Genomic DNA, 16,157 nt, shown 5'->3' on the forward strand with positions numbered 1-16,157 from the left:
ACAGTATCCAGGGAATCTATACTGAGAAGTTGCATGTATGTACAGTTCATCCTGACAGCTAAACAAAGGAAGGAAAACATCCAGTCATGTCATGAGTCAAAGATAAAGTGTTTATAAGACAATAAAAACAACAGCAGGGATCCACTAGTTTCTTCTTAGAATATGTTAATACCATAAAACCTTTTTTAGCATCAAGACGAGTTTTACGTCATGCAGAGGTTTTTGGACAGTGTTTAAAGTGAATTAAGTTTGGTGCAGTGCAGTAAATAACAGCATATCTGTGTAAAAATATTGACAAAGAGAGTTTATATAAATACAGAATAACAGCGGTCCCAGGACTGATCCTTGAGGAACACCGTTAGAAACTAGAAGCCGTCAGTTTGGACTCACTGACAGATAACTGTCATCACTGTCTGGTTCAGTGAGCAGTTCATGTCAGAGAAGCAGACGCCAAACCTGCTAAATGTAATTATGGAAATCACAAACCTCCTTAATACCACATGGTGAAAAGTACATTTACTCAAGTATTCTTCATCTCAGGGCTCTTTCTACATAGAGCAGGTTTAGACTGAACTCTTTAATTTACACCAACATTCCTCCATCAGCAGCAGCAGGAAAACCTCCGTTTTTCCTCCAGCGGTAAGAGAAAACTACCACCATTGCCAATACCAACATTCTCAATTAGAGAAAGGATGAAAATAAGGCACAAAGGAGGTTTGAGTTTGAACCCAAATCACTAAATCCAAGATGTCTGAGATGAAATATGTATTCCAACAAAAGCAGGACATGTCATCCTCCAGAGAAGTTTTTATAACTTATATTCTGAGACTAAAAACATGTTGAGTTGATCAGTTTGAACCTGTTAGAAAAGCAGCCGGTCGATGACTGAAAGTTGATGGAAACATGCAGACCAGCAGAGATCTGATGTTGTGTTTGAGTTCAGTGATGTTTTCAATTGATCAGGTTTTTAATATTTATATGTTCACCTGCTGCTCGCCGTCCCATAATCCTCTGGGATCTGACATTTCATTTCATGATTTTTTTCTTATTAGTTTATGCATGGTCTTGCACCAGTCTGTCTATCAGAAATGCTTTGATTAACCAGTGAGGCCTCTCAGATCCTCAGCAGTTTGTTTTTATTTATATTCTGCAAAAGCTCTTTAAGCCGTGTCCTGTTTTAAGCCAGTGAGGCAACATGCACAATACGAGGGCCCTGAAACCTGCACACAGAAATGAAATGCAGCCATGATTCATGTTATTACACCTGTGCTCTTCCCGGTATGACACGTTAAAATGTCTGCTGTGAAAAATGTCTGTTACTGTCAGGAATTAGGAGGCAGATATAGTTTTGATCTCTGAGGTTAGGGACAGGAACTGGCTGTAACTTTATGAATCCTCTGTTGACTAGTTCAACGTAGCAGCCTGAAGGGCTTCCTTCCATCTTTATATATCAGATCCTATGAAGGAGACGTCCCCCAAAATGGAAGACAAAGCTTTGCTGCTGTGACGGACGGGACGCTGTGTGACAACGGTTTGCTTTCCCTTGTCTGAAAAAATCAAGAAATGCAGCTTCTCTGTAGAAAACTGCAGCTGGTGTGGATGCACAGAAACTGTCCAAAACAAAGCTGTCGTTTATATCCAATGATTCAGTCAGTAAGAACAAATGCATTTTGAATGGCAACAATATAACTTTAAGAACCACTATGTAGAACTGCTTCCATTTCGCACAAGCTGAACAAATTTAGTCAAAGCTACAAAAGAAGTTGCAGCTGCTCGTGTCGCAGTAGTACGTGGGTAATATACAAACGCATATTGATTAACTTTGTGCTTTGATAATCTGTTGTTGCGTTGCATTTGAACAGATTATAGATTGTGTCTTTTTTGCGAAGGTCGTCTCAGTTTTTATGTCTGTATTTATGAAGCGAAAGTCGTAGCTATCTGCCCATCAGAAGGTCCTGAGCTGCTTCGATGCTTCGGCCTTACAGACACACTCATCTTGTAAAAGTTAAAAAGATGTAATGTTATATTTTATTGAATGTTTCTGAGTGACAGTCAGGCTGGTTTTCATTTGCCATCTCGCTGTGATTGTGTGTAACTGTGAAACTGCTTCAGCTTCACTGTAGCTGAATGTTGAAAGTTTTCTGTGAAACGTCTGTTGAACTCAAACAAATCAGCACAACGTGACAGAAGGAATCCACCGGTCTAACATGGGTCCTTAAACGCATCGCCTCTCTGAATCACAATGAACGAACCTCGACAAACATGACAATCTGCTCTCTGATGGATAAAACAATGACATGTTTGTTTGTTTGTCATGTTGTGTTGAACTCTGATCAGTCACATCTGATATCACAAACTTTAAAACACGAGTTGCAGAGGCCTGAGAATGAAAAACGCTTCCGTAGTTTTCTACTCATACGTCATAAAAATCCACCACATGTAAAACCTGTAGTCAGCACAACGACACACAGATGAGACAAAGCTGCAGTGTTTACACATCATTCTGCTTCAGAACAACTACATGGACTTTACACGTCATTTTCTTGGGTTTGAACCAACAAACGGAGGCAGTTTGATGCTGGATCATTCTTAGTCTGGGCTTAGTTCTGAATTTCTCAACTAGACTAATTTAACTCTTTACTGGAATTGACAGGAACTCTTTATAAGCTGGTTAGTAAGTATTTACTGTCACAGCCTCTAAATGTTGGAGCAGATTGTGTAAAAGATTAGCTGATTGTTTTTGACCCTTGAATTTCTTGTAAAAACCTTCCTCTATAAACACGCTTAAAACCTCTTTTAATTTCCATCACAGTTGTAGAGTTTAGAAAAGAAAAGTTCTATATGAGTAAAATATTTACATCTTTACCTTGAGGGCGCTCTGCCGGCCGCAAAGGGTGAAGATGAGCTGCAGTGTCTGGGAGTCGAGCCGCAGGGCTTTTTAACCCTCAGACTGATCTGTCACCTGCTGTGTGAACAGACTTTCAGCGGGTTCGACCTTTACTTCATAGATCCGTGTGTGTTGTGTGTTTGAGCTGCTGACTGTGTTGTAGTCGACGTGTGTTGAGCTGAAGTTTGTTTTACTGCCTTGGTGTGTTAAAGCGCTGAGTGCTGTACAGACCACAAACATTCACTGAAATCATCTTGTTCTTTGTCTTCAGTCACGTCTCACGTCTGTGTGTCCAGCACAGAGCAAAGACCAGAGAACCAGAGGATCTCACTGAAGTGTGGGAGGAACAGGATGTTTCAGACTCTTGTTTTGTAAAGTGCATGTTTCCTGTAGCTTGAGGCAGGTGAGAGTTTGAGGCTAGTTCACCAAATGTGCACTTTTTTCATTTGACAAACACCTTGTGAAAGTGGGTGGAGTTGAGGTTTTTGGGGTTTTATTTTTCGTGCTCTGCAGCCATTGAGAATGTATTGATTTATCGCCTGCCCAGAACACAAACCTGATTGGCTGTTGCTGTGATGATGTAACTGCTGCTGCTACAGGTGAGTGGTCATCTGGGCTACCTGCATTTAGTGTTTTGTTACAGTGCATGCACCTCTGAAACAGACGAGCTGTAGAAACAGGCTGAGTAGACGAAGCAAACCAAACTGTTCATATTTACTCTGTGTGTATCCTGGTATCCAAAAACCTTTTTTATGCATTTGATCATGTGATGGTCCTGCAGTCGACCTGTGTTTCTACTGGAGTAGAACCTGCTGATTTATTTATTGAGTTCAAATGATTTTGATTTGCAGATATCTGGACTCTCATGTGTTCATCATCAACAGGATTTCTTTGTATCACCGTCATTTGTAATAAACTGATTTCATGCACGTCGGTGTCATTTTTACAAAAGCTGAAGGATCTTTATGAGATTTTAAAGAGAAACTTGACACCAGACAGCTGTAAATCCTGTTTACCTCCTATTTACACTGTTTCATGTTTTACAGTCGTCCGTCTCACCTACACAAGATCAGTTTGAGTTGCTAATCTGAAACACGTGTGACGTGTATCTGATGGATGAGATATGCTTGCATGGTAACACTGAACAGCTCCCCGTATACTAACATCCTGGAAATGTTCTGAGTAATTTGCAGTTATTCAACGGTTAATTTTTAGGACATTTTACAGAGAGGATGATGCAGTTTGGTACAAATTATAAGAAAAAACTGACAAAAGTGTTTAATTGGTAAGCATCTACTCATTATATTTGGGTTCATATGTAGTTGTTGATTTGCAAACTTTCTTAATAAATTAGACTCTTAACTATTCTTTAATCAACAGAAATAATCAGTTTTCAGTGTGTAGCTTTGTGTGTCAAACTACATATCAGCATATCAGGTTCTTAAAAACTCTTTAATGAGCACATTTCCCGTTTACGATCAAATGACCTTTTAAAAGAAATGTCCTCAGAATGAATCAACCACCCGAACCACAAACCACCAACTCTGTTTACCCATCGTGTTTACTAAACATCGGTTGGCTCAGTGCGCTGTGGCCGGGGAGCAACGAGCTGTGGTCTCATTTTTTACATTACGTTACAACCTTCATACATTACGTTACTCATTGGCAATAAAATATGATTAATATGTATAAATTGCTTCAAAGTTCTTAGATATAGAACCTTTAAAATTATTCTGATGGTTTAACTTTTTGTTGGTAGAAAAATGAATCAGAACTGGTGAAACTGGAGCCGTCTATGTGCTGTGCAGCCTTCAGATGCACCAATCAAAGATGTTTCTGATTCTACACATGTGGCTTTAACCTGGAAGTGTAATCTCTGGTCTTTCTGGGCCTGCAGAATGTTTCAGTGGGATGCTGAAGTGTTTTGTTTTTACAGACTGACTCTGTAGTATTTTGGCGGGGTGCTGTAGCTGTAGTGCTTCCTGTCCAGATCCAGAATCAGCCTCTCCAGACACTCATCCTGGTCGATCCTGGTGACGGTCTTCTCCTTCAGGAGACCAGAATATAAACTGGAGTCATGTAGTGAAGCTGTCTGACAGCAGGGGGCGCTGCTGCATCTACTGCAGCTGTAACTGAACCAGGTGGTTTATTATAAAGTCAAATTAGTTCATTTATCTAGAAGATTAAAGGTTGATGAAAGAGCAGAGAAGACATTCACATAAACAAAAAAGAGGCATGGATATGTCTCTATCATTGGTTTCTAAGATAGGGAAAAGTGGAACTTGAATTATTAGAAACTAAATTAAAGACTTTCAATGTGTTTAATTGTAATTGTATTATAATGAGTTAATTATTTTGCTTTTAAATTATAAATTGTAAAACTCAAAGTAAAAAAATATTGTTATATTTCTTAATTAATTATTGTATTTCTTTGATCTTTAAATGTTTAATGATTCGGCCACATTTAAAAAGGATATAAAGCATCAAGAGCTCTGATTATTTTTATAGGTTATATTTTGCTCACATGGTGCGACTTCCCAAACACAGCTGTGTTTCATCAAATCACCACAAACTAACCAACATACAGGAAACTTGGGCCAGATGTTTCAGTACAGGTGAACTCAGTCCTGTTTCCTGAGAAAACGTATTGGACGTCTGACAGACTCTTTTTATTTTTCTCTTTGTTCATTTTATCTTAAACATTAATTATGATTAAAAACAACAATATCAAATAAAGAAGGACTGTAAAACATCACAATGTGAGAAATATATGTAACATCTGTAAAGATCATGTTTGCTGAATTCATTCTGTCATAAATGTTCTAATGAGAGAAAAACACAAGTAGTGTAGTAGAAGTAGAAGTAGTATAACATTACACATCCATGTAAAAAACAAGTGATGTTCTCTGAATAAGTAGTGAATGAATATTTTTATTCAAGTGTAAAACAGCCAAAGCTGCCCAGCAAACATGAGCTTACAAGACAATATTTACATCACCTGCAGAGGCAAGAAAAACTAAAGGAAAGCAACCCATACATGTTATTATATACATACATGTCAGACACATTACATCAGATAGAAACATACGTTGATGTTCATGATTTAACACAAACTGAGCTGATGTCAAATAGACTGGGATGTCTGCTGGACATTTTCAGGAAAAACTTCACTTTAAGATCCTGATAAAATGGAATAACTAACAGCCACTAACAGCTACTAGATGCTGCTCCAAGAAAACTTTACTGAAGTCAATCAGAGTCAACACAGTTTTTACACATAAATTCAGCCCAGAGGAGATCATTTCACTACTTCTAATAGAGACAATATTCTGACATTAAAGCACAGTCAGTGATCCAAATGAAACCAGAGTGAAACCTCGTCCACCATCAACATTTAAACACAGGAAGCTGCTGTCACTTCCAGTTTCTGTTGTTCACTGGTGAACAGAGTGAACAGTGATTTCAGCAGCTGTCTTCAGTCAGCAGTGTGACTGTTTGTCTACACAGGAGGAGACTCTTCCTCAGACAGACGACACAGAGACACTGAGGAACCAAGAGACCAGAGCCCAAACCCAGCATACAGAGGCTGAGTGAATGTGGTGTTGAAGGTGTGGAGGTGGATCAGTGTGTCAGAGGAGACTCTGTAGAAGGACAGAGTGCCAGCAGGACAGTCCACATACACTGCTACTCTGTTAGAGACAGAGGAGGAGGAGGAGGAGGAGGAGGAGGGGATGGATGTTTTTGTCTTATTGTGAATGACAGAGTAACCACCATCAGAGCAGATCAGACTCCAGGACTGATCATTAAATCCAAACACACAGTCATCACTGTCTCCTTTCCTGCTGATTCCTCTGTAAGTCACTGATATATCAACTCTTCTTCTCCACTCGACCTCCCAGTAACAGCGACCAGTCAGACCATTTCTACACAGCAGCTGAGGCCAGTGGTCAAATCTGTCTGGATGATCAGGATATGACTGATCCTCTCTCACACGTGTCACCTTCCTGTTGTTGTCAGACAGTTTGAGGTTTGTGTTTACTGTGTTTGTGTCCAGTGTGAGTTCACAGAAATCTGATGAAGAGAAGAAGAAACAACACAGCAGCAGTTTATCATCTGACACACCTGATGGATTTATTCTCTGTTTAAGTTCTGATCTGTTGTTCATTTCTATAAAGTTTAATGACACATTTTGTCAGTAATGTTTTAATGAATAAAAATCACAAAGACCAACTTTGTATTTAAAGAGAAACTGACTGTGTGCTGTTTAGTTGTCATGAATCAAATTAAATCCACACTTACACTTCTTCAGACCAGGTTTTAACCACTGCTCTCCACCATGGTCCAACCTGGAGGAAGAAACACAGTCAGAATGATTTTCTATCCAACATGAGTCCTAACTGCTGTTCAACATGAAGCAGTGTTCCTCTGTTGAGTTGATGCTGTAGTGGTAGTTTAGTAAAATTGTTTTTTACTAAAAACTCCAAATCTCCACCCTCCATAACGACACTTGCTAATGTTGCTAACGGTGATATCAAATGGCTAACGGTTATCAATGACGTTGATAACATCCTATGATTTGATTGGTGAGAGGCCAAAGGTTGGCTGGCTTCCCTTGGTATAGTCCTGACTAATCACAGATTGACAGTGGCATGAGGGTAGCCTCATCTGATTGGTTAATGCTTCAATTTTTTTTCCACCAAGGGATGCCAATTTCAGTCTGGCCTCCCCACGGACATGACATTAGTCTATAGTAGAAGTGCAATATAGTGTTTCACCACACATTCACCACATAACATTTAGAGGGGCGCTGTTTCACTCATTGTAAAATACTCAATGAGAAATGGGGAAGAGATGACAATAACAACACAGAATAACCAAAACTGTTAAACGAAGTGTTTTTATTGAAATGACAACTGCAGTCTAAAAAAGCAGGGGAAGCCTGGCTTCCTTTGGCTTCTGGGAGAAAACACCACTGATAAGAGACAGACTCTCTGGATTCCTAAGTTTGTAAGAGCGGACCCTCGGCCTGCAGAACCGACCTTTGTAACCCTCCAAGTGGGGGTTTGATCAGTGAAGCTCAACAGGCTCAGGAAGACCTCCTTGAAACCATTTCGATATGTTGAACTACGACACGAACTAAAAGCATGAAATGATCCTAAAGGCCACTTGAACCGGAGGAAAACAACTCCCACCTTATAGATGGAAGACAGACTCTTATCAACAAAGCCATAAACTAATCCACATTCATGAGGACTTTGTGAAGCCCCCTTTGCAAATCTGAGGCAAACCTGAAATTCATGTAAATTAAATGTCTAATCATTATGCAACTTATATCATGTTATTTGTCGTGTAAATACAAGAAGAATGGTATAATTTTCATATATGTATGACTATCTACTAAAAAGATATAAGACTTCAGGTAAGACTACAGGTAACAACACTGCCCTCTATTGACAAGAGTTAAATTTCCTTGTGTGAAGAGTTAATGAATGTTTAATAACCATGTATTTGTATTTTAAGTGTTTAACTTGTGATCTATTAACCTCATAGACAATCATATTTTAGTAGTTAAATTAGACAAGTAGTTTGGCTCAAAGATTGAAGTTTCTAAAATAATAGGAATGTAAAGATAATATTTGAAGGATTTGAGTTCAAAGTTTTCTTTTATAGTTAAACAATAGTCACATTGAATGCTTTTATATTATGAAGTAAGAGTTATGTCAACTTATATTTAAATATGTTTCTGAAAGTAATCTAATCACTCTAAGTCTAATCTAAGTGTTGCAGAACTTTATTTCCTTTCACTTTAGTATTAAACTTTATTTCAGTAGATGGTTTAAGATGTGTAGATAGTTTGAGAAAGTTGAACTAATGAGGGTTGTATGCTTAGACATCATAAAGTGTTAATATGAAGGTTAATGTTTGTTATTAGAAGAACTGACTTATCATGAATTGCGTAAACTGCTCAGCTGTTTCTTTAATGGTTTTGATACAAGCTGACAAGACCGTTATTAATCAGAAATATCATGAATGCTTGGACATTATGACAGGAATGTGTTTACAGCTTAATGTGAAATAATAGGCAACAGTGACTTGAAGTGTGAGTTTTTGCATGTAAAAACTCAGAATTAGATTTTCCCAAATTCCTTTACTTCAGGAGACGCAGGCTGCAGACCACCAGCCACACCTAAAGCCCCTAGTACAAAGAAATTGAATATTCATCAATAATTCGGCGCGAACCCCTTTAGAACATCCCTAAAACTCCTCCCATCTTATTCTAACTTCTAAAAACAGCCTCAAAGAGATTCCTCTTTGAGCTGGCCTCCAAGAACTCAAGAAAATTCTTAAGACATCTCTTTTATTTGTTTTTCAATCAGATGTATCCGAATTTAATCTTTTATCGCAACAAGTTAATTTGTTTTGTTTTATTAGTAACATTAAGTCTCGTATTTCCACGTATAGTAATTTAATTTGAAGTAAACACGTACAGTATTTTATTTTGAAGTAGAGGCCGCTGAAGACTTGAACTTAGTCAGACTAAACTTTATTTGACACTTAACTCAAGTTACTACAAGCCAAATAAAGCCTGAACGTAAGCTCTCGAAGAAGAAGAAGAAGAAGAAGAAGAAGAAGAAGAAGAACGCTTGAAACTGAACCTGCTCTGTGAGAGCAATATTGAAAACCAGAAGTGAAGCCGGCCTAAAGAGTCTTTCAGAGCAGCCTGAAACAGCCTGATTCTTTACCGGCATTCAACACCTCTGCATCCACTGAGATGCGCCACAGCCCACAGCTGATCTGGGCTCTTCCACTGCAACACCGCTGGTGATGCTGCACCAACAACGCTGGACCTGCCAAGATGACGCCTCTACCACGACGACACACCTCAACAGTAAGGCATAACATGGCTTTGTGATCAAGGGTTGATGTCGAATAACGTTAAAATGAAAGAATTTATTTAGAGAAGTTGAATTAGCTTTTCCCCTCAGCATTCCCCGGTACAACACGTTAAGCCTCGAGTCACGCACTTCGAGCCACTCTAACTGAATAATTTTCTTTATTCATTTTTATCATTCTTAGGCCTTATTTATTTTACTTTCTTTTTATTTATAATGTTCTGTATATTATCTGTATATGTTATATTATCTATGCTTTATCATGTATCCTCAAGACGTTTAGCTATTAATAAATGTCTTCATTTATCCTAAAAGTGTTTGGTTGTTTCTTTGAGCTGCAGTAAACAGAGGTCACTGTTTGGGACAAGATTGTACGACTGTAAGACTGATTCACTGATTAAACTGAACAAGGGTTAGTGCTTCCTCCTGGCACTAATAAATCCTAACCAAAAAGGAGGTGGTGCCCTAATGATGAGGTAATTCATTAATAAAGTATTAATGCTCCTACAACACCATGAGAACATGAAAGTTTAACAAAAGAATAACTTTATATCGACTTACTAGCTCTTTCCAGAGGTTTCACTCACATTACATGACCTTCAAACTATTAGATCCATGATCAAGAATGAACTTTTATGTTCAGCATAAAAGTTCTTTACCTGAGAGTGTCCACCTATCTGTCCATACCTGAGAGTAACCAACTGTCTGTCAATACCTGAGAGTCTCCAGTCTCCAGTGTGGATCCTTCAGTCCAGCAGACAGAAGTCTCTCTCCTGACTTTCCTAGATGATTGTAGCTCACATCCAGCTCTCTCAGATGGGAGGGGTTGGAGTTCAGAGCTGAGGCCAGAGAAGCACAGCCTTCCTCTGTGACCAGACATCCTGACAGACTTGAAATATAAAAAGATTGATAACACATAAGTACCAGAATCCTACAGATGTTGTGCAGAATAATTGACATTGATCTGAATATAAAGCAGCATGCAAATGATCAACTGTTAAAATCTCTCTCCGAGTCAGCTTTATTCTCATTGTTCAAGATAACAAAATTATAGATGCTGTATCCTGACCTGAGAGTTTCCAGTGTACAGTGTGGACTCTCCAGTCCAGCAGACAACAGCTTGACTCCTGAATTTTGCAAGTTGTTGTTACTCACATCCAGCTCTCTCAGATGGGAGGGGTTGGAGTTCAGAGCTGAGACCAGAGAAGCACTGCCTTCCTCTGTGACCAGACATCCTGACAGACTTGAAATATAAAAAGTTTGATAACACATAAGTACCAGAGCCCTACAGATGTTGTGCAGAATAATTGACATTGATCTGAATATAAAGCAGCATGCAAATGATCAACTGTTAAAATCTCTCTCCGAGTCAGCTTTATTCTCATTGTTCAAGATAACAAAATTATAGATGGGGTATCCTGACCTGAGAGTTTCCAGTGTGCAGTGTGGACTCTCCAGTCCAGCAGACAACAGCTGGACTCCTGAATTTTGCAAGTTGTTGTTACTCAAGTCCAGCTCTCTCAGACTAGAGGACTGGGAGCTGAGAACTGAGGACAGAGCTGCACAGCTTCTCTCTGAGAGGTTACAGCCACTCAGCCTGAAGAAGAATTAGTGATTAACATAATAAAGAAATGTTATTTCCCTTCCATAAAATATTAAAGGTTTGTTGATATTTTTGGCTGGACCTGCCATGGACCAGCCCGATAACCCAGAATGTCTATCACTGACTCACTGACTGAGTGATGAAGTAGCAGTCACATGTCACTCTCAGCGCAGCCCCAAAATAAGTTTTAAAAACACACATTTACCAAGCACCTCACATGGAGGCTCTGACACTGACAGGAGCACAAACCCATGGATACAAACAAATGCAGTAGATCCATTTTACCAGCCTGCACTGCAGCTAGCGGCTAATTAGCATGCCTAGAATTGTTAGCATAGCTGTGTCGTGCTGTGTGTGTTTGTAGCCTATGTACTGTATAAAAATAAGTTGTTGCAGTGGTGTTTATAGTTTGACAGCACTGTGCTGGGTAGGTGACAGGTGTGTTTACAGTGTTTTTGTGCTCTGAAAGACGTCACAGCTTAGCATGCTAATCCTACATTAACATATGAATAAGACCATATGTTTACAGACATCCGAAGATTGAAACAGATGAAAGAGAAAATAAAAATAATTAGAATAGTTACAATTGATGTTAAAATAAGTTATCTTTCAAATGAAACATCCCAAGATATGAGTGGAAAGTAATGTTCTCACAACTGCATTTATACCTTTTTTTTTACTCAAATGTAGCTTAACCATGTCATGTGATGCTACTTCAGTACACTTTAGCAACAAATATTACTGGGACCACCACAGAAAATTGCAGATGGACATTTAATATCCAGGAATTCACATTATAGACACTACCACTGACTATGCCTGTAAAAAAAATTGGCCACAGTTTCACACATTGACCATACACAGTCCAGCCATATACTAGGACTAGTCTTGTTTATAATCAAATAGCGTATAAGTACTTTTCTAATCATCCATCCACTTACAGAGCTTTATTTGAAGCTTTGACCACTGGTAGCAGCCTCAGAAGAGCCTCCTCTGAAGCAGAGTATTTCTTCAGGTCAAACACTTCCAGATCTTTATCTGATGACAGTAAGATGAAGACCAGAGTTGACCACTGAGCAGGAGACAGTTTATCTGTGGAGAGACTTCCTGATCTCAGGTACTGTTGGATCTCCTCCACTAGAGAATGATCATTCAGTTCATTCAGACAGTGGAACAGATTGATGCTTCTCTCTGCAGACAGATTTTCACTGATCTTCTTCTTGATGTACTTGACTGTTTTCTGATTGGTCTGTGAGCTACTTCCTGTCTGTGTCAGCAGACCTTGTAGGAGAGTCTGATTGGTCTGCAGTGAAAGACCCAGGAGGAAGCGGAGGAACAAGTCCAAGTGTCCGTTTGGACTCTTTAAGGCCTCGTCCACGGTGTTCTGGTAGAGATGGTTTCGTTTGTCTTTAAAGACTTTAGACCACCAGGATGTCGTTTGTTCTTCTGCCAGCAGATTGACTCCAGAGTTGATGAATGTCAGATGGACATGAAGAGCAGCCAGAAACTCCTGAACGCTCAGATGGACAAAACAGAACACCTTGTTCTGGTACAGCCCTCTCTCCTCTTTAAAGATCTGTGTGAACACTCCTGAGCACACTGAGGCTGCTCTGATATCGATGCCACACTCTGTCAGGTCTGATTCATAGAAAATCAGGTTGCCTTTCTGCAGCTGCTCAAAAGCCAGTTTTCCCAGAGACTCAATCATCTTCCTGCTCTCTGGACTCCAGTGTGGATCTGTCTCAGCTCCTCCATCATACTTGACGTTCTTCAGTTTCAACTGAACCACCAGGAAGTGGATGTACATTTCAGTCAGGGTCTTGGGCAACTCTCCTCCCTCTCTGATTTTCAACAAATGCTCCAGAACTGTAGCAGTGATCCAGCAGAAGACTGGGATGTGGCACATGATGTGGAGGCTTCGTGATGCCTTGATGTGGGAGATGATGGTGCTAGCCTGCACCTCATCTCTGAATCTCTTCCTGAAGTACTCCTCCTTCTGTGGGTCAGTGAACCCTCTGACCTCTGTCACCATGCCGACACACTCAGGAGGAATCTGATTGGCTGCTGCAGGTCGTGTGGTTATCCAGAGGCGAGCAGAGGGAAGCAGTTTCCCCCTGATGAGGTTTGTCAGCAGCACATCCACTGAGGTGGACTCTTTAACATCAGTCAGGATCTCATTGTTGTGGAAGTCCAGAGGAAGTCGACACTCATCCAGACCATCAAAGATGAACACAACCTGGAACTCTTCAAATCTGCAGATTCCTGCTTCTTTGGTTTCAGTAAAGAAGTGATGAACAAGTTCCACCAAGCTGTACTTTTTCTCTTTCAGCACATTCAGCTCTCTGAAAGTGAATGGAAATGTGAAGTGTATGTCCTGGTTGGCTTTGTCTTCAGCCCAGTCCAGAGTGAACTTTTGTGTTAAGACTGTTTTCCCGATGCCAGCCACTCCCTTTGTCATCACTGTTCTGATTGGTTCATCTCTTCCAGGTGAGGCTTTAAAGATGTCTTCTTGTCTGATTGTTGTTTCTGGTCTGTCTGGTTTCCTGGTTGCTGTTTCAATCTGTCTGACCTCATGTTCATCATTGACCTCTGCAGTCCCTCCCTCTGTGATGTAGAGCTCTGTGTAGATCTGATTCAGAAGGGTTGGGTTTCCTGCTTTAGCAATCCCCTCAAACACACACTGGAACTTCTCCTTCAGGTTAGACTTGAGTTTATATCGACACTCTGCAGCACAAGTTCCTGAATGAACAAACAAATGAAATCGATGATTCCACAGTAAATTGGTAGAATGTAAACATTAAACTGCAGATGTTTATATTTTCCTCCACTATGAAATATATTCAGCTCATCATTTGAGGACAAACAGTTTCTGACTGTTTTCAGCTCAGAAGAATTCATAGATCTGATGCAGATGTGTGCATCATATTAACAGCAGAGTTTGAAATATAAACCTCTCCCATGTTGCCTCCATTTCCTCTCCATCATGTTAAATCTGTTAAAACCCTCTTACTGCTCTGCAAACAGTCAGCCAGCTCCTCCTGCTTCATTCTCCTCAGAAACTGCAGTGTGATCTTCAGAAATGCCTCTCTGCTGCTCCTCCTCTGCTCTTCATCCTCACCATCCAACACCTCCTCATCCTCACTCTGACTCTCTAAGCATTCTGGGTAATCTGGACTCACAACCTTCTGGATCTTCTTCATCTCGTTCTTCACAAATTTGATGATGTTCTCCTCCAGCAGCTGGAACAGAATAAAATGTAAATTTAACTGGTAGAAGTCAACATCAGATTATCTGTGACAGACTGAAAACCTGCTGGTCTACAGAGTGCAGCATGGAGACTGTTAGGACCAGAATGGTAGTTTAGTATTTAGTCTGTGGCTGTTGTAGTTAGCAGTAGTAGCTGTGCTTTACATTTACACACCATAAATATGGAGTCCAGGTGTGTTTGATGCTGCTGGACAGACTGACCACCGAGAACCTCTGAGCTCTGCTGATGAACTCTGTGAAGAAAAGATGAAGTCTTAGAATAAATAATGACATCAGTGTTAAAGGTGTTGTGTTCTATCACAGTGGATCCACATAAAACACTCGGCTGTTCTGTCTTTTTTTTAGGAAAGCGTCTGTAGGAGGAGTGTGTGTGTTTGTAGTTATGAGAACCTTGTGTGTAAAAACAGTATTAGTCACTAAGGTGAAGAATTAATTTTTACATCAATAATATGTCTTCTTATGAGAGCTGGATAATAACAGACAAACATTTTACAGTCTGACCTCTGATCAGCAGACTGATGTCCATGTTTGAAGGTATCAGGTCGACCCATAGACCCGTCACTCTTCATGGACACACAGCTGGGTTCAGGAGAATCTGGTCTTTGCTGATTGATCCTGATGGAAACAGAGAAATGATAAAAACAACTTACAGTGTTGATCCTGAAGATTGTGTGTTTTGTGTTTTTTGTGTTTTGACACATCAGGTGTGTTCACATAAACCTGCAGTAAGAAACTGATCCACACAGCTACAACAAACTGGTATTGTTAGCATGGCTAACTAGCTTAGAGACTGCAGAGCCATCTCAATCTGATCTTCCCTGGACACAGTCTGCTCAAACATGATCTCCTGCTATGAAGCCTTTGACAGCAGGATAATAGGTCTCAGTGATGTTTGTGGAGACCAAGAAAAACAACATGACAGAGGCCAAAACAACATGAAATGTAAACGATCCTGTAATCATACAACAGAATAAGAAGATGTAGAAACACTGGCAATAATTACTACATATTAAAAGTAGGCTATGGCTTAAAATACATGTAGGAATTATTATATATGACTTAAGTATAGAGAGAGTATTTTTTGCTATTTAGTTGGATGATGAAGAAACCATCTGAATATGTCACATAAAAAAACTTAAAAAGTAATGTCAGACTGTTTCTGCTACTGAAGCAAAGAGTGTAAAAGTAGTTAATAACTGATGAGTCTATCTGACTGAAATGTTGCTTTATAATCATGGAGCCAATTAACAGTGTTGATTATTTCTTTTAATAAAAGACAAGCTTTAGTTTTTATTTCCAACTATCATCACACAGGTGTCTCATGTTATTCTGAGCAGCAGTGATGGAATCAGAGTGTAAAATCATCCACACTGTCAACTGTCACTCCAGGGATAAAGTCACCAACAATTCTACCACCAGATGGAGCCAAAGTCAGTAATTACTTTAAGATTTCCACTGTGGATACATGTTGAAGAAACTGCATTAACTATATTCCTTTTTATACAAT

The 16,157-nt window shown here is 39.6% G+C and overlaps 2 protein-coding genes and 1 long non-coding RNA gene across 6 annotated transcripts in view; 1 reads left to right on the top strand and 2 right to left on the bottom strand.

Annotated features, from left to right (window-relative positions):
• LOC137169470 (uncharacterized) overlaps window positions 1–16,157 on the bottom strand; it is a 125,914-nt gene that overhangs the window by 81,999 nt on the left and 27,758 nt on the right. For all 4 annotated transcript variants that reach the window (XM_067572686.1, XM_067572685.1, XM_067572684.1 and 1 more), the window contains exon 7: window positions 15,152–15,265. In XM_067572686.1, coding sequence (XP_067428787.1) covers window positions 15,152–15,265 — 114 coding nt within the window. The remainder of the gene's footprint in view (window positions 1–15,151; window positions 15,266–16,157) is intronic.
• LOC137169482 (uncharacterized) overlaps window positions 1–16,157 on the top strand; it is a 118,493-nt gene that overhangs the window by 70,887 nt on the left and 31,449 nt on the right. The gene's annotated exons all lie outside the window — the stretch shown is intronic.
• Window positions 5,799–16,157, bottom strand: part of LOC137169474 (NLR family CARD domain-containing protein 3-like) — a 36,276-nt gene continuing 25,917 nt past the window's right edge. The window contains exons 2-7 of the mRNA XM_067572695.1: window positions 12,325–14,122; window positions 11,204–11,377; window positions 10,850–11,023; window positions 10,496–10,669; window positions 7,187–7,233; window positions 5,799–6,958 (exon numbers count right to left, since the gene is read on the bottom strand). Of these exons, the coding sequence (XP_067428796.1) occupies window positions 6,387–6,958; window positions 7,187–7,233; window positions 10,496–10,669; window positions 10,850–11,023; window positions 11,204–11,377; window positions 12,325–14,122 (2,939 nt within the window). The 3' untranslated portion in view covers window positions 5,799–6,386. The remainder of the gene's footprint in view (window positions 6,959–7,186; window positions 7,234–10,495; window positions 10,670–10,849; window positions 11,024–11,203; window positions 11,378–12,324; window positions 14,123–16,157) is intronic.

Source organism: Thunnus thynnus, chromosome 18 (assembly GCF_963924715.1).
Source record: "Thunnus thynnus chromosome 18, fThuThy2.1, whole genome shotgun sequence".
Lineage (NCBI taxonomy): Eukaryota > Metazoa > Chordata > Actinopteri > Scombriformes > Scombridae > Thunnus > Thunnus thynnus.